The sequence below is a fragment of the Trichosurus vulpecula genome, chromosome 1 (genome assembly GCF_011100635.1).
Source record: "Trichosurus vulpecula isolate mTriVul1 chromosome 1, mTriVul1.pri, whole genome shotgun sequence".
In the NCBI taxonomy this organism is placed as follows: Eukaryota; Metazoa; Chordata; class Mammalia; order Diprotodontia; family Phalangeridae; genus Trichosurus; species Trichosurus vulpecula.
The window spans coordinates 27,901,482-27,922,055 of NC_050573.1; the positions used below are offsets into that span (position 1 = coordinate 27,901,482).

The following is a 20,574-nucleotide window of genomic DNA, read 5'->3' on the forward strand; positions in this document are numbered from 1 at the left end:
AGGCTTGGTAGAAATTGCAAATAGATCCATCCCCAGGGAGAGAGAGTTGCACTCCTATGTGCTAATGTAATACTAATTCTGTAAATGGATTAGTTTTGTGCCTTACTGTCAGAAATTTAATCTGCCCCCTCATTTTTTTTTTAAAAAAGGGATAATTAGTAAGAGCCAAATCAGTTAGAAGTGAGGAAATTGACTTTCTTCTTAATTTCTTCTCCAATGTAAACCTTCAGGGAAAACAAGGACAAAGAGAAAATTTCCCTAAGTGTTTTTTTTAAGAGAGAGAAAAGTAACTATATGTATGATCAAAAAATGTTCATGCAATTACAATAAAATACTGTGTGACTAAAAGCCTTTCCTTTCCAAGGCAGTTTATCTTGATTACTTTTAACTAGCGGCAAAAGCTAAGTGAGCACCAAGATATTACAATCAGATGTAACGGATGAAGCCAGCCTCCCCAAAGCCCTGCTCCTGAGTGCTGATGGAAAACAATAGGTGTGCAAAAGTCCAAAACAGTCAAAATTAAATTTCTACATATTTCCAGCACACCACCTACAGATTTACTATACAGAAATAGCTAACTAGCACTTATAGGGCACCACATGATATCTCACTAGATCCTCCCAACAGCACCTCAAGGTGGGCACTATCAGTATCCAGTATTCAGCATAGTGCCTGACACATAGTAGGCACTTAACAAATACTTTACAAATGAGGAAACTGAGGCTGCGAAAGCAAAGTGACTTGCCCAGAGTCACAAAGCCAGTAAGTATCTGAGGTGGGATTAAAATTCAGGTATTCCTCCAAGTCCAAGGCTCTATCCACTGCACCACCTAACTGAAATTGAATTCATTCATTCAACAAGTACATACAGAGTACTTACTATGTGCTCAGCACCAAGCTAGATGCTATGAACAACACAGAAAAAGAATAAGACGTGATTCCTAACAAATACTTCTTGACTGATTGATTGGTTCCTAATTTCCCAAAATTTACAATTTCGGTAAACAAGATGTACACACATCAAAAGCTAAATAGGAATTTAGGGCGACACAGGCAATCCCCAATTAGGAATATATTTCCCTTACCAAACTTCGCAAATGGAAACTCACTATCCCATTGGAATAATGTTATAAAAAGGCGGAGTTAGGTTTCAAGGCTAGCCCACCGAAGCCTATTTAACTCACAATGAAGACAACTGGTGGCACTACAGAACCTGATCACCACTATTCCATCCTTTCTAGAAGAAAATGTTTTCCCATTTCCACCTGGAGGTGCCAGAAACATATCTTTCCTTACCACAACAATATCCCTTCCAAGACACAAAAACTCTCACATGCCTATAAAGACGTACACACTTTATCATCCCAAACAACCAACCTTCCTCTAGCAAGATGCTACTAGGGTGAGAGGAGAGCTTCGAAGGGAGGAAATAGTAAATGGGTGGCACCTGAAAAGGGTGGAGTTGTAGTCCAGTAAGGGTCCTGGGGGGGGGCGGGGGAGAAAATTCAGGGGTTTGTTTCACAACTGCTTCCACTGAAATGGATGAGAGTGGGACAAGGTCTCACTAGGAGTTAGATAAGGAGGACTCGAGTGAGCTATGACTTCTGGAGAAGCAGGAGTTCTACAGAGAAAGGGCAATGGCTTCCAAGACAATGCCTTGCACTAGTAGCAGAGGCAGCTGTAGCTAGGGCTTTGGAGGAAAACTGGATGGTATTGGGAAGGACCAAAGCGTCAAGTCCTAAGTACAGGGATACCTGTACATGACTGTCAAATGAGCAGTATAAACATTACACACTTTGAGTGCAGAGGAAAGAAAAATCCTTGTGGACCAGAGATGTAAGGAAAAGCTTTCTGGAGAGGGTGACATCTGAGTTAGGCAAAATCTGCAGGTAGGACAGGAATTATCACAGGAGCATTAATTTCTTATTTCAGCATTGATATTGGTTTCCTTTTGTCTTTCACACTGCCCAGACCTGTAATTGATACCTAAATGTCTAAAACGTGCAAGTTAAGGAAATAATTTCTTTCTTTCTCAGGAATGCAGAAAGAAGACAATTAAATTAACTTTCTGGTCGGCAATCATAAACGTGCTGATGACACGCTCTGCTACTACAGGCATTTCCAAATACCATCAATGGCTGATAATGAGAAGTGTTTATTAATTAGAATACTCTATACTCTAAAATGTTAATCCTAAATCTCTGTATGATACTGATGGTTGGGAAAGACCAGTACCCATGTATAAGCAGGTTTTTATTGAATGTCATACATTTTAAGGACATGAATAGACCTACGGGTGGGTTTTAGGACCTTTGATAGCACACCTCCACGTGTAGCAACAATTTATATTCAAATACAATTTCAAGATGCTATTAATGACAAGAACTTTGGATGAGTTAGAGTACAAGTATGAGTGTTGTGGCTTACTAGGTGCAATGCATCCTGGGCCACCTCCAGTCGTCCTGGCAAATATCAGGGCACCAGACCTAGGTGGTTCTGGAGGACCAGTGAGGCTGGTGACCTTGCACAGTCCTCCCTCACTCAAATCAAAGTCAACTGCAAGTTATGTCATCATCTCCCTGATGTCACGGTCCTCTCTGAGAACGAAGGACAAACACAACAACAACTACGTGCGTAACCTCTGAGCTAACCACAGAACCTCTCAGGGCTTCTGTTTCCTCACCTCTATGATGAGAACTTGACTGAATGATCTCTAAGATCCCTCCCAATACAGGTATTTTGATGATGATGATAAACAATTTTATTCATTCATTGCTTTCCACACTGACTAGCCTAAAAAGTAGGAGGGGAGGCCTAGGCAGAGTTCATCCCGGCAGGGAGGAAGCAGGCGGAAGGGCTGGAGCTCTGCTGAGGATACCCCAACACAACTAGGCAAGGATAGAGAGAAGGCGCCTGCTACCAGTGGCATTCTGCCCAGGAGCATGACTGCCTTTTCTGCCTCTGAGTAACTGAATATGAAGAAGAGTATCAATTGCTCACTTAGTATATTCCTAACTCACCACCTCACATGAGATGATTTCCAACTGCTCTTATTAAAAGCTTCATGGGCAGATACAACACTCAGAGGAAGTCGCCACTGCATGTTCATTTCCACTGAATTGTAGCTGTCTATCAAGGCCCTGCCACTCTTTAAATGCACAGCTCTTCCCAGTCAACACTACACTCTGTGAAGACGAAGCTCATAAGTTACAAAGGCCTGCATATGCTCTCCAAGGGTGGCAAAATAAAAGGTCAAAAGACAGTTTCATCATTTTTTCTGTGTTAGCAATTTCATCTCTAGTGAAAACTTTAGACTGGAAGAGAACACATTTTAAAATAATAGAATATTCACAGCCAAAATTAGTGTGCTTCCACTACTAAAAGAACGGCAGCAAGGTGGTGCAGAGGATGGAGCAGAAGACCTGGAGTCAGGAGGTCCTGAGTGAAAATGAGGCCTAAGACACTTACTAGCTTTGTGATCCTGGGCAAGTCACTTCACCCTGTTTGCCTCAGTGTCCTCCTCTGGAAAATGAGCTGGAGAAGAAAATGGCAAACTACTCCAGTATCTTTGCCAAGAAAACCCCAAATGAGGTCACAGAGGGTTTTACATGACTGAAATGACTCAAGAACTGCTAAAAAAAAAAAAAAAAAAACAAAGCACTTTAAAGAAAAGACTTTACACTTGCACAATTAAGTTTTAATAGGGACCAATTCCCTTTCATTTTTTCACCAGAATCAGCATTACTGATATTTCTTCATAGACCCAAAAGGGAATAAGTACTTTCAGTTTTAAGAATAAAACAAATTCCACTTCATAAATGGTTCAGATAAGGATTCTCTGGTAGAGGAAACATGGAGAAAGAAGCAAGACCTCTTAACATCATTATCCAAGTTCAAGAAATCAAATAGGTATGAGGTCATCTCTAAACCATAACATTCCTCTAACATAAGAGTTACATTTCCACTTAGAGAGGCAGTATTGAAGATTACTAAATCTTGGGTAAATAGAAGTAATAAGTCATAAATATTGGATATTACCAACTGTAGTGCTTACTACATAGACCACAGTTAGGCATGCCCCAGAATCAATTCCTCCACTGAAGGACAGCTCCTTTGGATAACGTGCCAGGTTCAGGGGAATTTCAGTTCTAAATCTCAGAGGACTTTTTTCTAGATGTTATCTCTCTCTGACTCATCACTGTCTACTCAGAATCACTGTCATATGTGTCCACAAGTCATTTCCCTATAATTAGGTTCAGAACAAGGAATACCCTACTTCATCACTATGTCCCCCTTACCTCAGATGCACAGAAAAATTCATTCATTCAACAAGCATTTTATTTGTTTAAATAACTTTGTACTGATAGCTTTGCTTTTCTATCACCTGGGTATACTGCCCACTGTATCCCTCTCCTCATCTCTTCCCAAAGAGCCACTGCCTAAAACAAGAAAAAGAAGAGGAAAAAAATACTTCAGCAAACCAACCAATATCCATGAGAGTCTAAATTTATGTGCACCTGTGGTCCACCACTTCCACAAAAAGAGGGAAGGGATGTATTTTCTCCTATTTCTTATTTGGGGACAGGCTTCAACAAGAATTTTAGTAAGCACCTTCTAGATGCTGGGAACAGGGTTAGGTGCATGTGATACAAAAACAAAATAGTCCTCAGCCTCAAAGAGCTTACATTGTAAGAATTCAACAAGGTGGGTAATTCTACTACTAAAGCAAACAGCAACCCTTCCTCTGTTACAGGCAACACTCATATAGTATTTTAAGGTTTGCAAAGAGCTTTACAAATATCTCACTTGATCCTCATAATTCAGGCAGTAGGTGCTAACCCCATTTGACAGGTGAAGAGACTGAGGCATTAGCATTTGTTGTCTCTCATGCCTGGGATTCTTTCTCTCCTCATCTTGGCCTCCTAACTCCTCTGGCTTCCTTCAAGTCTCAGCTAAAATTTCATCTTCTACAAGGAGCCTTTCCCAATTCCCTTTAATGCTAGTGCCTTCCCTCTGTTAATTATTTAAAATTTATTTTGTATCTATCTTGTTTAAACATAGTTGTTTACAGGTTGTCTCCCCCATTGGATTGTGAGCTCCTTGAGGGCAGGGGCTGTCTTTTACCTTTGTATTCCTAGCTAAAGTGCTAGCACGCAGCAGGTACTTAATAAATGCTTGTTAACTGACTGGAACAAACAAAGGTAAGAGACTTGCCCAGGGTCCCACAGCCAGAAAGTTTCTGAGGCAGGATTCGTGCTCCAGTCTTCCTTACTCCAGGCCCAGTGTCCTTCCACTGTGCCCCATACCACAGGTTTGGAGCTCGTCTGGTCTGACCTTGTTTGAAGGACAAAGAAAATGAAGCCCATAAAAGTTAAGTGACTTGCCCAAGCTCACACGGTTAGGTCATAAGTAGCAGAGTCATGACTGAAAGCCAGGCCCTCTTGACTCCAAATCCCATGCTTTCTCACTGCTCCAACTGCCTCCCTCCTGTGATGTCAGGGTTAAAATCCCATCAACCTCATGGTGAACCTTCTGGTTAAGGATCTGATCTCAGACAAAGGCAGTGATCACTAAACAGAAAATCTGTTTGGCCTAGTTGGACTTCCCATGATTTGTAAACCAAAAGCAAAGCATTCAGGAACTCTGAGTCATCATCATCATCATCATCACCATTATCTTCATCATATTACCATCATCACTGACATTTAAGTGTCATTTTAAAAGCCACTTGGAATTATATAAATACGGTGTCTAAAATGTCTATATACTTTGACATAGAGATTCCATTACTGGTCTTAGACTTCAAGCAGGGCATTGCTGAGAAGAAAGTCCCTATATGCATACACCAAATATTTAGAAAATCACTTTTTGTGATAGCAAAGAATTGGAGACCACAAGATGTCCCTCAATTGAGGAATGGCTAAACAAATTGTAGTATATGAACGTAATGAATATTACTGTGTTGTAAGAAATGATAAATGTGATGAATACAGAGAAGCAGGAAAAGATTTAAACTGGTGCAGCGTGAAGTCAGCAAGGCCAAGAAAACAATATACACAGCCATCAGCAACAACCACATACCCAGAAAGTCAAAAGCAAATGTTGTAAAACTATAAAGAACAAGCAGGGCTCAAAAGAAGACAACAAGACAACAGGAGAAGATTCACAGAGGTGGGAGGTCCCCACGTGTTGCACACCACAGGGTTGTTTGTGGACTTTTCCCAAAAGTGCTGATCTATCATGTTTATTCTTTCCTCTCCTTTATCTTTTCCTTTTTTGTCTGTAAAATAATATTTATTATTGAGATTGCTCATACTGGCAAACTATGATGATATAAAAGACAAAAGACATCAATAAGAACTTTTAAATTAAAAGATAAAATAAGGCTCAGATTCAATCTAATTCAGTAGGTTGAATCTGGCCCGCTTGTGGAAACAGGCGTCACAAGGTGGGGGGATTTCTTAAGACAGCCCATTATGGTGAATCCCTAATAAACTTTCTCTTTTCCCTTGGCTGAGAAGGCTTGAGTCGAATTCTTTCGGCAGGACCCGGCGCGTCAATATTTCGGGGTGTCGATCACCCCTCAACCTAAAACCTCTTCATTTTTATGGTGCATTGGCTGGGAACGACTGCTAATCTCAAGTTTTTCTCCAGCCGAGACTGGAAGACTCCAAGCCATCAACTTCCAGATGACTGTGTACCCCTTGAACTGGACTCATCGAGACCCCTTGAACTGGACCCATCAAGCCGGGAACAGATCTACACCCCTTGCCAGCAGGAAGCAGTTTCAGAAGCTGAGATCTTTGTCCCTGACCCCAAAAGAATTTGGGTCCTATTTGTTTGAGGGGGGAATGATGAGGGCCCAGTCTCTGGGAACCCCCTTGAATCTGGAATACAGTCTCTGGGAGCCCGCTTGAACCGTCCTTGAATCTTCCAATTAGATCTGGCCTTCCCCTAAGGCCACAAGCCTCACATTATCATTAGGCCCAAATCTCTACCTAGCCTCGCCCTTTGTTGCCCTTTGTTGTGCAGCTACTTCCCACCCTTAATCCCATTACCTCACCTTGCCCTCCTTGGACTTCCCCTCAAGACCCTTCCTAAACCCCTCCTCTAGTCACCCCAGACCACCCCTCAATCCCTCCTACAATCTTTGTGTATATAATCTCCGTCTTGCCTCGATGAAGGTGCTCAGATTCGTTGAATCTGGCCCGCTTGTGGAAACAGGCGTCACAAGGTGGGGGGATTTCTTAAGACAGCCCATTATGGTGAAACCCTAATAAACTTTCTCTTTTCCCTTGAAAAAAAAAAAAAAAAAGATAAAATAAATGGCACTTTAAGGTCTGAAAAGCACTTAATATACATATGTCATTTCATCCTGCAGGATAAGTAACTACAAGTACAATAAAAGTATTTAAGTTCTTTCCTGTTCTTGATTTTATAACCCCCACACCCAAAACTGTACCTTGCACAAATGTTCACTGGACAGTTAGCTATTATTATGTCCACCTTATAGATGAAGAAAAGGAAGTTGAGAGGTTAAATGACACACAGCTAGTGTTAAAAGCCAGGTATTTCGGACTTAAAATCCACGTCTTTAATGGAGGGTTCCACACAGTAGCTGCAGAAATATTAACTTTCAAGCGTCTAAAATCTTCCATGCCCTTTGATCTAGAGATCCCACCCATAGACACATACTCGAAGGACGTCAAAAACATAAAGAAAAGCTCCATATAAAGCAACATATCCATAGTGTGATTTTCATTAGTAGCAAAGAACTGGAAACAAAGGGGGTACCCAATGACTAGGGAAGAGGTAATAAATGTAATGGATTATTATTGTGCCCAAAAAAATGAACAGGAAGAGATATGAGAAACACATCAATAATCAACTAATTCACTAAACGTTTATTAAGCTCCGACTAGGTGCCAGGAACTTAGGACATTCAGACTTATAAGTAGAAAACCAGTAGACACAATGACTCCAACAGTGCAAAGGCCAGTAAACCGTATGTGACCGACCAAACCTGACTGTGGGGGAGGGGAGATGCGCCTTCCTCATGGGGGGGCGGGGTGCTACAGGTGGCCCGTCACCTTCTGTGACACAGCTGTGGGCGTCGCTTTGGCTGAACTGACTATGAGGAGGTTTTTTAAACGCTCGTTACAAGGGCAAGTTCCGTGCCCGTGGAAAGCACATTCCATGAGGGTGGAGGGAGAATGGCACACTCCCACGCGCGTGGGACGTAAAATCAAAGCGCTTGGATAAAGCTTTCTTTTAAAGTGAGTTTGGTAAAACTTTCATAACGAGCCGGACAGTCCATAGTATTTAAACGCGCGTCCTCTAACTGCCGGGGGCGGGGGCGGGGGCGGGGGTGGGGGTGGGGGGCGGGGCCCAGGAGGGAGGAGGAGCTAGTTTCCAGACCCCAATTGGGCCGGGGAGGGAGTTTGAAAAGCCGACCAAGGCCCAGGCCCTGGCCTCGTCCCGGACGCGCTGAGACACCTACCAGGTCTCGGATGAGCTGCTCCAGCAGCCGGTCGCCGCCAGTGCTCTCGGGGTGCTCAGGCTGGGGGGCTTCGGGAGCCGGGCTGGGGCAGGAGGGCTCCCCAGTGGGTCGGGGCGGGGGCGGGGCCAGCGGGCACTCCCCGCCCTCCAGGAGACTCTTGGCCAGTTCGAAGTAGCCCGGCGCAGCCCCCGCAGGCTGGGCAAGGGCACCCCCGGGGGCGGACCGCACCGCACCGCAGCTGCTCCATTGAGACACCGGCTCGGGCTCCCGGGACGCCCCCTCCCCGCCCCGCCGCCGCCTCTTGGCCGGCCCCTCTCGGAGGGCCAGCTCCTCCCGCCAGCGGCGGCGAAACTCTTCCAGGCCGGCCTCTGCCATGGGGGCGCGGCTGCAGAGCCCCCTCTCACCGCGACAGGGTGGCCCTCACCCCGAGACCAGAGGGGCCTTCACCTCCAGATAGAGACCTTCGCCCCGAGATAAAGGGGGACTCTCACCCTAAGATTAGGGGACCCTCACCTCAAGATAAAGGAGGACCCTCATCCAGAGATAAAGGGGAACCTTACCCCAAAATCAGGGGGACCCTCACCCCGAGATAAAGGGTGGTCATAGCCCCAGATAAAGGAGGACGCTCACCCCGAGATCAAGGGAACACACAGTGATATTAAAAAGGACTCCATCACCCCCAAATCAAGAAGGGTGTTCTTCGTGAGATCAAGAGGGACCCCCTCACCTCGAGATCAAAAGGCGAACTAATACTGCAATCAAGAGGACCCCTCGCTGAGATCAAGGGGGACTCACCCCCAAATTAAGGGGAGTGAACCCTCACCACAAGATCAGGACTCCTCACCCCCAAAACGAGGGGAACCATCCCTCTGGAATCAAGGACTCTTCTCCCCAAAATCAAGAGGGAAGCGGTCACGGCGATCAAGGGGGACCCCTCACCTTGAAACCAAGGAAGGGAACCCCTTTGCCCCAAGATCAAAGGGAAATGAACCCTCACCCCGAGAAGGGGTCCTACCCAAGATAAAAGGGGACCCCCATTTACCCCCAATTTAAAAGCTCTGCACCCCCAAAAGGGGCCCTCCCCCAAAATCCCAGAGGGAACGCGCCCCCAGAGCCCGGCCGGTACTACTTTTCTCCTTCGCCCCCAACTCCGCTCGCTCTCACAGGGAGCCCCGCAAGTCCCTGCTGCCCCCGGAGGCTGTACAGCCTCTCTCCCTGCCCAGGGACGGCGCCCCCTCGGCCGCAACGCCGGCGTCTTCCTCAGTCTCCTCCGGAACTGTCCCTCAAGGACAAGGGTCCTCTACCAGAGCCGGAAACCGAAGCCTCGGTCCTTGGGTTCCGGGCAGATTCTGGGCGCCCGGGTGGTGCCTAAGCCCTGGGGTTCCGGGCGGTCCCCGGGCGCACGCGCGGTCCTGGCCCCTCCCGCTTCCCAGGGAGCTCCCGCCTCTGGTGGCTTGCGGTCGGTCCCAGCTGGGCCTGAAACTTTCAAGTCCGTCAGAGGCGTTCAATGGGCGGGGCTTTGTGCGCGCACTGCCAGGGACCTGGGGGGCGGGGGAAGGAGCGAGGGGGTCGCCTCGTCAGTCCATCAGCCTGCATTTATCAAGTTCCTACAGTGTGTAGGAACTGAGCTAGGCACAGAGGCACTGGACAGATACCCCCTCACTGCTTCCCAGTTTCCCCAAATGATACCAGGAATTATCCTAGATCGGTCCAGCAAATGCTATTCATGGGGCAGTGGATAAGACAGTAAACTTGGAATCGGAAAGACCTGGGTTCAAATCCTCTCCCCAGACATTTGCGCAATGGGATCCTAAGTCCCCTCTGTATACCTCAGTTTCGTTATCTGAAAAATGAGGGGGTTTTATTCCTTGAGCTCTAAAGTCCTCTTCCAGCTCTCTATCTAGGAAACTGTGACGCTGATTCTCAGGGTTTTAGTATCCTCGTTAGTAAAATGGGGGCAGGGACGGATGTATTCAATGGTCTTTAAAGTCCTTACACCTCTCAGTGTATGAATCTATCTTTATGGTGTTCAAGGCAACGGGAAAGAAAGACCTAAATGAATGGATGGATGGATGGATGGATGGATAGATTGGTGGGTGGATGGGTGGATGGATGGATAGAGAGATGGACAGACAGAAAGACCGAAAGAAAGATTGATGGGTAGATAGAAGGATAGATAGATGGATAGCTAGAAAGAAAGATGGACAAACAGAAAGATAGATGGATAGAAAGATAAATAGAAAGAAAGATGGATAGAAAGAAAAAAAGATGGTTGGAAGGAAGGGGGGAGAGAGAGAGAGAGAGAGAGAGGGAACCCTCCTGCCCTCAAGGGGTTTATATTCTACTGCAATACTACCAAACAGAGACAGCCTGGTGAAATGCAGAGCTAGCCTCAGAGTCAGAAAAACTTTCCTCTCTGCTATATATTGGATGTGCGACCCTGGATTAATCACTGAACCTCTCGCCTCTCCAGAGTACTCTCTAGAATCGTGCTAAAATGGGAGCTAGAAGAGACCTAAGAGACCTTCTTATCAAGCCCTCTCATGTTACAGAGACAATGGATAGGATCATAGATTAAGAACTAGAAGGGAACCCAGAAATCACCAGGCCCAGTGGCATCTAACTCAAATAGAAATAGATCCCTTCAGGAAGTATGCTGACTTAGAAAACCACAAATTAACATTATCTATGTTGTATTTTTATTAACTTCATTAAACATTTCCAAATTACATTTTAATCTGGTTCAGGCAGCCTTCAGGAGGGGTTTGACACGTATGAATTCTAGTCCAACACCTCCTCCCCAACCCTTTATTTTATAGATGAGGAGTCTGAGCCCCAAAAAGGTTAAGTGACATGCTTGCCTGAGGTCACTGAGACAGTAAGTGTGAGAGATAAAATTCCAACTCAGGTCCTCTGACTAGAGAATCAGTGCCCCTAGCAAATCTAGATTTTAAAAAAAGATGATAGGCAATATAGGGTAGAGCAATGTATAGCAGAGGCTGCTAGGGGGAGCCATAGTGCACAGAGCACTGGGCCTGGAGTCAGGAAGATTGATCTTCCCCAGTTCAAATCCAGCCTCAGATACTTCCTAGCTCTGTGACCCTGGGCTAGTCACTTAACCCTGTTTGCCTCAGTTTCCTTATCTGGAAAATGAGCTGGAGAAGGAAATGGCAAACTACTCCAGGATCTCTGCCAACAAAACCCCAAATGGCATCACAAAGAGGAACACAACAAGAATGACCAACAATAACAATGTATAGTGGGCGGAGCCAAGATGGCAGCTGGAAAGCAGGGACTTGCATGAGCTCCCCGGTCCCTCCAAAAACCTATAAAAATGGCTCTGAACAAATTCTAGAACAGCAGAACCCACAAAATAGCAGAGGGAAGAAGGGCTCCAGCGCAGGACAGCCTGGCTGGTCGCTGGGTAAGGTCTATTGCACGGAACTGGGAGCAGAGTGGAGCAGAGCCCAGCGTGGGAGGTGGCAGGACCAACCAGACCGGGAGTCAGGCAGAATAGGCCCCAGCGCCCTGAAGCAGTGAGCTGTGGCAGATACTAGACTTCTCAACCCACAAACACCAAAGACAACAGAGAAGGTTAATGGGAAAAGCTGTGGGGGGCAGAGTGAAAGGAGCAGCAGGGGTGGTGCAACTACAGAACTACAGCTGCAGTTGCTTTTGGCCCCAGGCCCACCTGGTGGGAGGAATTAAGTGGCAGATCAGAGCAGGAGTGCAGAGCCTGCTTAAGATCTGAGTCGTGGTCCCGGTTGGAGGTTCTTGGGGGAAGAGGAACACTGGTGTGACAGAGCTGGCTGTATAGAAATAGCTCTGAAAACAACAGTGCATCCCCTCAAGCTTGGAACAAAGTACTCTCTACTCTATGAGCAGTCATACCCCAACGAAAAACTCAAGGGTCAAGTAGTTGGCTGGGAACGAGGTCAGGCAGCAAAAACAGACTCAGATTCAGACTCAGATTTTGGAATCTTTCTTTGGTGACAAAGAAGACCAAAACATACAGCCAGAAAAAGTCAACAAAGTCAAAGAGCCTACATCAAAAGCCTCCAAGAAAAACATGAACTGGTCTCAGGCCATGGAAGAGCTCAAAAAGGAGTTGGAAAAGCAAGTTAGAGAAGTAGAGGAAAAATTGGGAACAGAAATGAGAATGATGCAAGAAAACCATGAAAAACAAGTCAATGACTTGCTAAAAGAGACCCAAAAGAATACTGAAGAAAACAACACCTGAAAAATAGACTAACCCAAATGGCAAAAGAGCTCCAAAAAGCCAATGAGGAGAAGAATGCCTTAAAAGGCAGAATTAGCCAAATGGAAAAGGAAATCCAAAAGAGCACTGAAGAAAATATTACCTTAAAAATTAGAGTGGAGCAAGTGGAAGCTAGTGACTTTATGAGAAATCAAGATATTATAAAACAGAACCAAAGGAATAAAAAAGTGGAAGACAATGTGAAATATCTCATTGGAAAAACCACTGACCTGGAAAATAGATCCAGGAGAGATAATTTAAAAATTATTGGACTACCTTAAAGCCATGATCAAAAAAAGAGCCTAAATATCATCTTTCAAGAAATTATCAAGGAGAACTGCCCTGATATTCTAGAGCCACAGGGCAAAATAGAAATTGAAAGAATCCACCAACCGCCTCCTCAAAAGGATCCCAAAAAGAAAACTCGTAGGAATATTGTCACCAAATTCCAGAGCTCCCAGATCAAGAAGAAAATACTGCAAGCAGCCAGAAAGAAACAATTTGAGTATTGTGGAAACACAATCAGAATAACACAAGATCTAGCAACTTCTACATTAAGGGATTGAAGGGCTTGGAATACGATATTCTGGAGGTCAATGGAGCTAGGATTAAAACCAAGAATCACCTACCCAGCAAAACTGAGTATCATGCTCCAAGGCAAAATATGGACTTTCAAGCTTTCTCAGTGAAAAGACCAGAGCTGAAAAGAAAATTTGACTTTCAAACACAAGAATCAAGAAAAGCATGAAAAGGTAAACAAGAAAGAAATCACAAGGGACCTACTAAAGTTGAACTGTTTTGTTTACATTCCTACATGGAAAGATGATGTGTATGATTCATGAGACCTCAGTATTAGGGTAGCTGAAGGGAATATATGTGTATATACATATATATATATAATATATATATATATATATATATGTGTGTGTGTGTGTGTGTGTGTGTGTGTGTGTGTATTATATATATGGACAGAGGGGACAGGGTGAGTTGACAATGAAGGGATGATATCTAAAAAAATAAAATTAAGGGATGAGAGAGGACTATATTGAGAGAGGGAGAAAGAGAGAGATAGAATGGGGTAAATTATCTCGCATAAAAGTGGCAAGAAAAAGCAGTTCTGTAGGAAGGGAAGAGGGGGCAGGTGAGGGGGAATGAGTGAATCTTGCTCTCATCAGATTTGACATGAGGAGGTGTAGCCAGAATGGACTTTGTTTTCTTTGAATGACTCAGCTTGCCTCATTGAGCTTCCCTGGACGCTGGGGCTTGCTCTTCCGGAGCAGGACCAGAGCTTCCTGTGTGATGAGTCGTGGCGCTGGCTGAAGGGAGGTGTGTTAACGTGGTCTACGCTGGGGGAGGGGCCAAGTCAAGAACCAATCGGCCCTGGTCGTTCAGGCGGCGCTTGATGATGTCAAAAACTCTATAAGAGGGGAGAGGACAGCTTGAAGATCCTCCTTTCCTTTTCCGGTTGGAGCCAGAGACGCCTACAGCCGAAGCTGAGCTGCCGGTAGCGGAGCTGACTAGAGGCTAGTGGGTAATCTTCTTACTGTAGAGGGGAAGCATGTATACGATTTTGCCTTATACCATCTCGCTTCTCTGTGGCCTCCTAGTTACTCTTGTGAGGCGGACTTATTGGGCCTGGAAGCTTTTGATGAAAATATCAAAATGGGGACGCTGGTTTGTGGGATTGTTACTGTGGAGTGTAAATACATGCTTTAGTTCTCCTGCCTTCTGCCTAGAGAATTCCTTATATCCTGTGGTTCCGGACCTTTTAGGCACATATGAGATTCTCTTTGAAATCATAAATTCTGCCTTCCTAATATAGGAGGGAATAACATACACACTCAATTGGGTATCTTACCCCACAAGAAAGATAGAGGAAGAAGATAAAAAAGGGGGGATGATAGAAGGGAGGGCAAATAGGGGTAGGAGGTAATAAAAAAAACACTTTTGAAAAGGGACAGGGTCAAGGGAGAAAATTCAATAAAGGGGGATAGGTTAGGAAAGAGCAAAATATAGTTAATCTTTCACAACATGAGTATTGTGGAAGGGTTTTACATAATGATACACGTGTGGCCTATGTTGAATTGCTTGCCTTCTTAGGAAGGGTGGATGGGGAGGGAAGAGGGGAGAGAGTTTGGAACTCAAAGTTTTAAAAACAGATGTTCAAAAAAAAGTTTTTGCATGCAACTAGGAAATAAGATACACAGGAAATGGGGCATAGAAATTTATCTTGCCCTACAAGAAAGTAAGGGAAAAGGGGATGGGAGGGGAGTGGGGTGACAGAAGGGAGGGCTGACTGGGGAGCGGGGCAACCAGAATATATGCCATCTTGGAAGTGGGCAGGAGGGTAGAAATGGGGAGAAAATCTGTAATTCAAACTCTTGTGAAAATCAATGCTTAAAACTAGATATATTAAATAAATTCAAAAAAAGAAAAAAATAACAATGTATAGCAAGCCAGCTACAGAAAAAGACTTGTATGGGGGTCAATTAATACACTTATGTTTATTAATCATCTACGATGTATAGGTACTGTTACAAAAAAGTTACAGAAAAAATCAAGCTATCTTTCTGGAGGAGGATCTATTTTATCAGGGGATCCACTATGTACATATATTGTATATCTAAGACTTGGGTTCTTGTCATCACTGCCTGGTCACCTTAGTACAAAGCAGTCACGAGGGAGTTCCAAAGGCACTCTAATGCTTGATGAAAAATAATAGGCAACACAATTGGGGAATGGCTGAACAAGATGTGGTATATGAATGTAATGGAATACTACTGTGCTATTATAAGAAATGAACAGGCAGACTTCAGAAAAACCTGGAAAGACTTATATGAACTGATGCTGAGTGAAATGAGCAGAACCAGGAAAACATTGTACATAGTAACAGCCACAGTATGTGAGGACTGATTTTGACAGACTTAGCCCTTCTCAGCAATTCAAAGACTTAAAATTTTTCCAAAGGACTCATGATGGAAAATGCATCCACATCCAGAGAAAGAACTATGGAGTCTGAATGCAGATCAAAGCAGACTATTTTTTCTTTTGTTCTCCCCCAATGGTTCCTCCCATTCGTTATAATTCTTCTATGCAGCATGACTAATGTGAAAATATGTTTAATAGGAATGTATGTGTAGAGCCCATATCAGATTACATGCTGTCTTAGGGAGGGAGGGGGAGAAAATTTAAAAGTTATGGAAGTGAATGTTGAAAACTGAAAATAAATTAATTTTAAAAAAGGTTAAAAAAAAGGAAAATGATGGGCAAAATTGAGAAGAGAGCTTCACTTATTGGAATCAACTTGTCCTAATTGCTTATTCTTTTTGAATATCCATCTTTTGCTATGGCTAAATAAATCTATTTTTGTTAAATGTTGAATGACCTACAGGTGTCTCAGCATTTTGTTCTAATGTAAAACAAACTACCAGGGGACTGGCCTGAGTCAGGCCCAGTCCAGAATAGGGGAAAAGCCAAAGTAAGCCAATCAACATTTATGAGGCATTTCCTATGTGCCAGGAAGTATGCTAAGCACTGGGGATACAAAGAAAGGCAAAAACCAGTCCCTGCATTCAAGGAAATCATCGTCTAATGGTGGAGAGACAACATTCAAACAGCTATGCACAAATGAGATATTTTGGAAATGTTGGTTAGAGATGTCTCCAGGGCAACCAGTTTGAAGTGTCTAATAGGCATTGATGTAGGTGCTGAAGGACTGAAGCTCAGAAAAGAGACCAGACCTAGACATATACAGCTGGGAGACATCTGCATAGATATGATAATTAAGTCCAGGGGAGTTCATAAGCTCACCAAGACAGAAAGAGAGTAGATAGAAAACAGGATTCAGGATAAAGCCTCGGGGTACTCCTACAGTTAGGTTTGAATGTTGGATAAATGATTTTTTAAAATCACATTAAGAACAGGAGTTCTGGGCTGCAACATTCTATTTTGGAAATGTTGAGTTTTAGGTGTTTCTGAGGCAACCAATTCTAAGTGTCCAATAGGCAGTTAGTGATGCCGGGTTGAAACTCAGGAGAGACAGACTTGGACATATAGATCTGCATATGGGAGTCATTGGCATAGGCATGATAATTAAATTGGGGAGGGGGGATGAGAGAGAGACAGAGACACAGACAGAGAGACAGAGACAGAAAGACAGAGACACAGGAAGAGACAAAGAGAAAGAGACAGAGAGACACCATAGAGAGAGAAACAGACAGAGGGGAGAGAGAGGGAGGGAGGGAGGGAGGGAGAGAGAGACACAAGAGAGATGAAAGAGAGGAGAGAGAAGAGGGAGAGAGAAAGAGAAAGGAGAGAGACAAACACAGAGGAGAGAGACAGAAACAGAAAGACAGATAGAGGAGAGAGACAGAGAAGGAGAGACACAGAGAGAAAGAAATGGAGAGAGAGAGAAAGAGAGAGGAGACAGAGAGACGGAAAGACACAGACAGAGACACAGGAGGAGACAAAGAGAAAGAGACAGAAAGACACCATAGAGAAAGAAACAGAGAGAGGGGAGAGAGAGAGGGAGAGAGACAGAGACAGAGACATACAGAGAGAGACAGATACCATAGAGAGAGAAACAGAGAGAGGAGAGAGAGAGAGAGAGAGAGAGAGAGAGAGAGAGAGAGAGAGAGAGAGCAGATAGAGAAGAGACAAGACAGAACCTTGGTGTATACCATATTTAGGTTTGAATGTTTGATAAATGATTTTTTAAATAAATTACCATAGTAATTGCAAGTCATCTTTCCCCTCCTTGTCTCAAAGGATGTTGAGATACAATGAGACTGAGAAGGGGCAGTCAGAGTGAGATCCAGGAGGAGAAAGGGTGATCAACTGGGTCAAATGCAGTAGAAGCAAAGAGGGCAAAGACTGGGAAAAAGACTAACAGATCTGTCAATTAGGAGATTGTTGGTAACTTTGTAGAGAGTGATTTCAGTCTAATGATGAGGTGAAAAGCCAGACTGCAAAAGGCTGAGGAGTTAGTGAGAGGAGAGGAAATCCCTCTGACACTTCTGACATTTTGATCTAGGTAAAACATTTAAATGTTTAGTGTCCAAATTCTCGATGAGTGTAAGTTAAAGAACGGGTGCAGACCAGCATTTGTGAAGGGATTTTCCTTACCTGGAGTTTCCTACACCAATAAAAATACAAATTCAGGTTAAAAAAAAGTTTTAACAGCTTAAATTGCACCAAGACTTTTGAAACACCTCATATGGTGTCTGATAGCTGACATTTACCATAGGATCATAATAGAAGGGCTTTCAGAGGCTAGATAGGCCACTCTCTTCATTTGATGAGGGAATTAAGGTGGAGGGAGGTTAAATGGTTTGCCTGTGGTGATGCAACTGGTAAGTAGAAGTAAGACTTGAAGAGAGGTCATTGGATCACAGGTTCATTGGAAGTTACAGAATCCTATTCCTTTGTAGCATCCTCCCAATTCCACTTCCCCAACCCCCATGTTCACTGGTATGCTAAATCTCTAGAGGGTGACTGACTACCACCACTCTCAAAGTCCCAAGTATTGTTCATGAGCCCCCACCAGTGTACTTCTCAGTAAGAGATACTCAGTAGACTAAATTAGCTTTTAGAAAAGGTATTTACTGAGAAGTTATTGCAAGAACAATTGGTAGGAAATATTTCCTCTAAATTGGGGGTACACTGTCTCTTTCCATATACAAGGTACTCTAGGGAAAGTGGAATCAAACTTAAAGTACAATGATGGTGAGACACACTTGCAGAAAACACATGTGGCAAAAGTGTACCTTCTGCTCCTGATCCTGGGAGTCCTTTTCTCTCTTCATAGAGTCCTCATGAAGAGCCCCTTAAGAGTAGTTCCCTGAGGGTCAATGCCTCTGTTAAGTCCACAACCATCACTTCTCTCTGCCAAAGAAAGGTCTCAGTGCCTAAAACTGTACCCATCCTTGAATTTTCCTTCCATATCCATCTGTAAACACTTCATCTGTCCTTGGCTTCTACTGGCCAGTGGCCACTGCTACCACAAACAGAACCTCTAATGGGAAATCTGAATCTCTAGAACTCGGTAAGGTACTCCAGCACTTCAATCTTAGAATACTTATTCACTCGAGAATAAACACAAAGATACAGAAACACTCCTGTGCTCATGGCCTTCTGGAGTGAGTTAGGGATAGGGAAGATAACAAGCATTTATTAAGCACCTACTATATGCCAGGCTCTGTGCTAAGTGCTTTACAAGTATTATCTCATTGGATCCTCACACCAGCCCTGGGTGGTAGGTACTATCATTATTTCCATTTTCTAATTGAGGAAACTGAGGCAGACAGAAGTTGACTTTCTTGGAGTCACACAGCTAATGAGTGTCTGAGGCCAAATTTAACCTTCCTGACTCCAGACCCAGCACTCTATTTACTTCGATACCCAGCTTAGCTGGCTAAGAGACAGGGCTACCACCTCTCCCCTCCTCAACTCTCTGAACTAGCTTAAAATAGTGTGGCCTTCTTTCCCAGACACTGAGAAAAGAGAATGAGAGATGGGAGGGTCCCCTCCTGTGTACACACACTTAGTTCCTCCTCCTCAGTTCCTGACACGTCCGTTCTCCCTGCTCCTCAGTCAATGAAAACACATTTTATCATCACACAATACCCATCCCTCGTCACCATGATCTGAAACAGATTCATCTCCAGGCTTTCACACAGTCATTAAGACTGGACCCAGACAGAGAATATCTGCACATGTTCCTAAGACTGGACCTTATTCATCAGTCTACTGCATTATGCTCTCAAGGAAAATGAGGCCCAAACAGGTTAAGTGACTTAGTCATAGTCATACAGTTAGTTAGCATCTAAAACAGGGGAGGAGGAGGCCTTAGGGGGAAAGATGTTTTGCCAGTGCGAGAAGGCTGCTAGAGTGGAGGTGGAGAGGGCATCGAAGGAGTCATGGGCTGGTCTGGGTTTGAAATGAGCATGGTGGGCAAGAGTGCTTACTCAAGTGTTTATGCTAGACGCCATTTGACCTTTGTGAAGGCATTAATACAGGACATGAGATATTGGGCTGAAGGAATGGTGATAAGGCCAGTTTGACCAGAGAATAAGAGTTATGAAAAGGAGAAGTGAGTAAACAAGATGTCTGTGAAGGTAGGCTAGAGCCAGATTGTAAAGGGAGGGAGAGAGAGAGAAAGAGAGAGAGAGAGAGAGAGAGAGAGAGAGAGACAGAAAGAGAGAGAGAGACAGAAAGAGAGAGAGAAGAGAAGGGAAGGGAAGGGAAGGGAAGGGAAGAGAAGAGAAAGAGAGGATCATAGAATCATAGGATCACAGATTTAGAATCTTAGGTACCCCTCTTTGGTCCTCAGGTCCTGATGGATGGGTTTTTGCTGAGTACCAGGTCTCACCATGTCAATTCAGGCTAATCTTAGTTTCCCACTACTTACATCATTGCGATCCAAGTACTTTAGGGGCCTTCAGAGAAAGCAACATAGCCAACATCACAAAACTAGTAAGTATCCAAGGCAAGATTTGAACCCAGGTCTTCCTAACACCAAGTCCAGATTCCTATCCACTCTGCCATACTGCCTCTCAAAAACCAGGCTGAGTATTTAGATGTACTAACAATAGGAGCCTTACAAATGCAAATATAAATAGAAAATCAGACACTTAAACCAATAAGTTAGGATTTATGTGGGCACTTGTAATATCAATTAAGTTGTGTTTTTTACTGTTTTAGAATGATAAATTAATTGTCATTGATTGAGCCTTACTAGGTGCAAAGCCCCGGGGCCCAAACCCCTATCTACTAGGTGCTAAGCCTATGTGGGCATGAAGCCCTCAGGGTCCTAAGG

At 44.1% G+C, this 20,574-nt stretch overlaps 1 protein-coding gene across 1 annotated transcript in view; it reads right to left on the minus strand.

The window, feature by feature from the left end:
• The window catches only part of FBXW8 (F-box and WD repeat domain containing 8), a 119,532-nt gene extending 109,968 nt beyond the window's left edge, over positions 1–9,564 (minus strand). The window contains exon 1 of the mRNA XM_036767638.1: positions 8,501–9,564. Coding sequence (XP_036623533.1) covers positions 8,501–8,875 — 375 coding nt within the window. The 5' untranslated portion in view covers positions 8,876–9,564. The remainder of the gene's footprint in view (positions 1–8,500) is intronic.
• Positions 9,565–20,574: the final 11,010 nt, after the last annotated feature.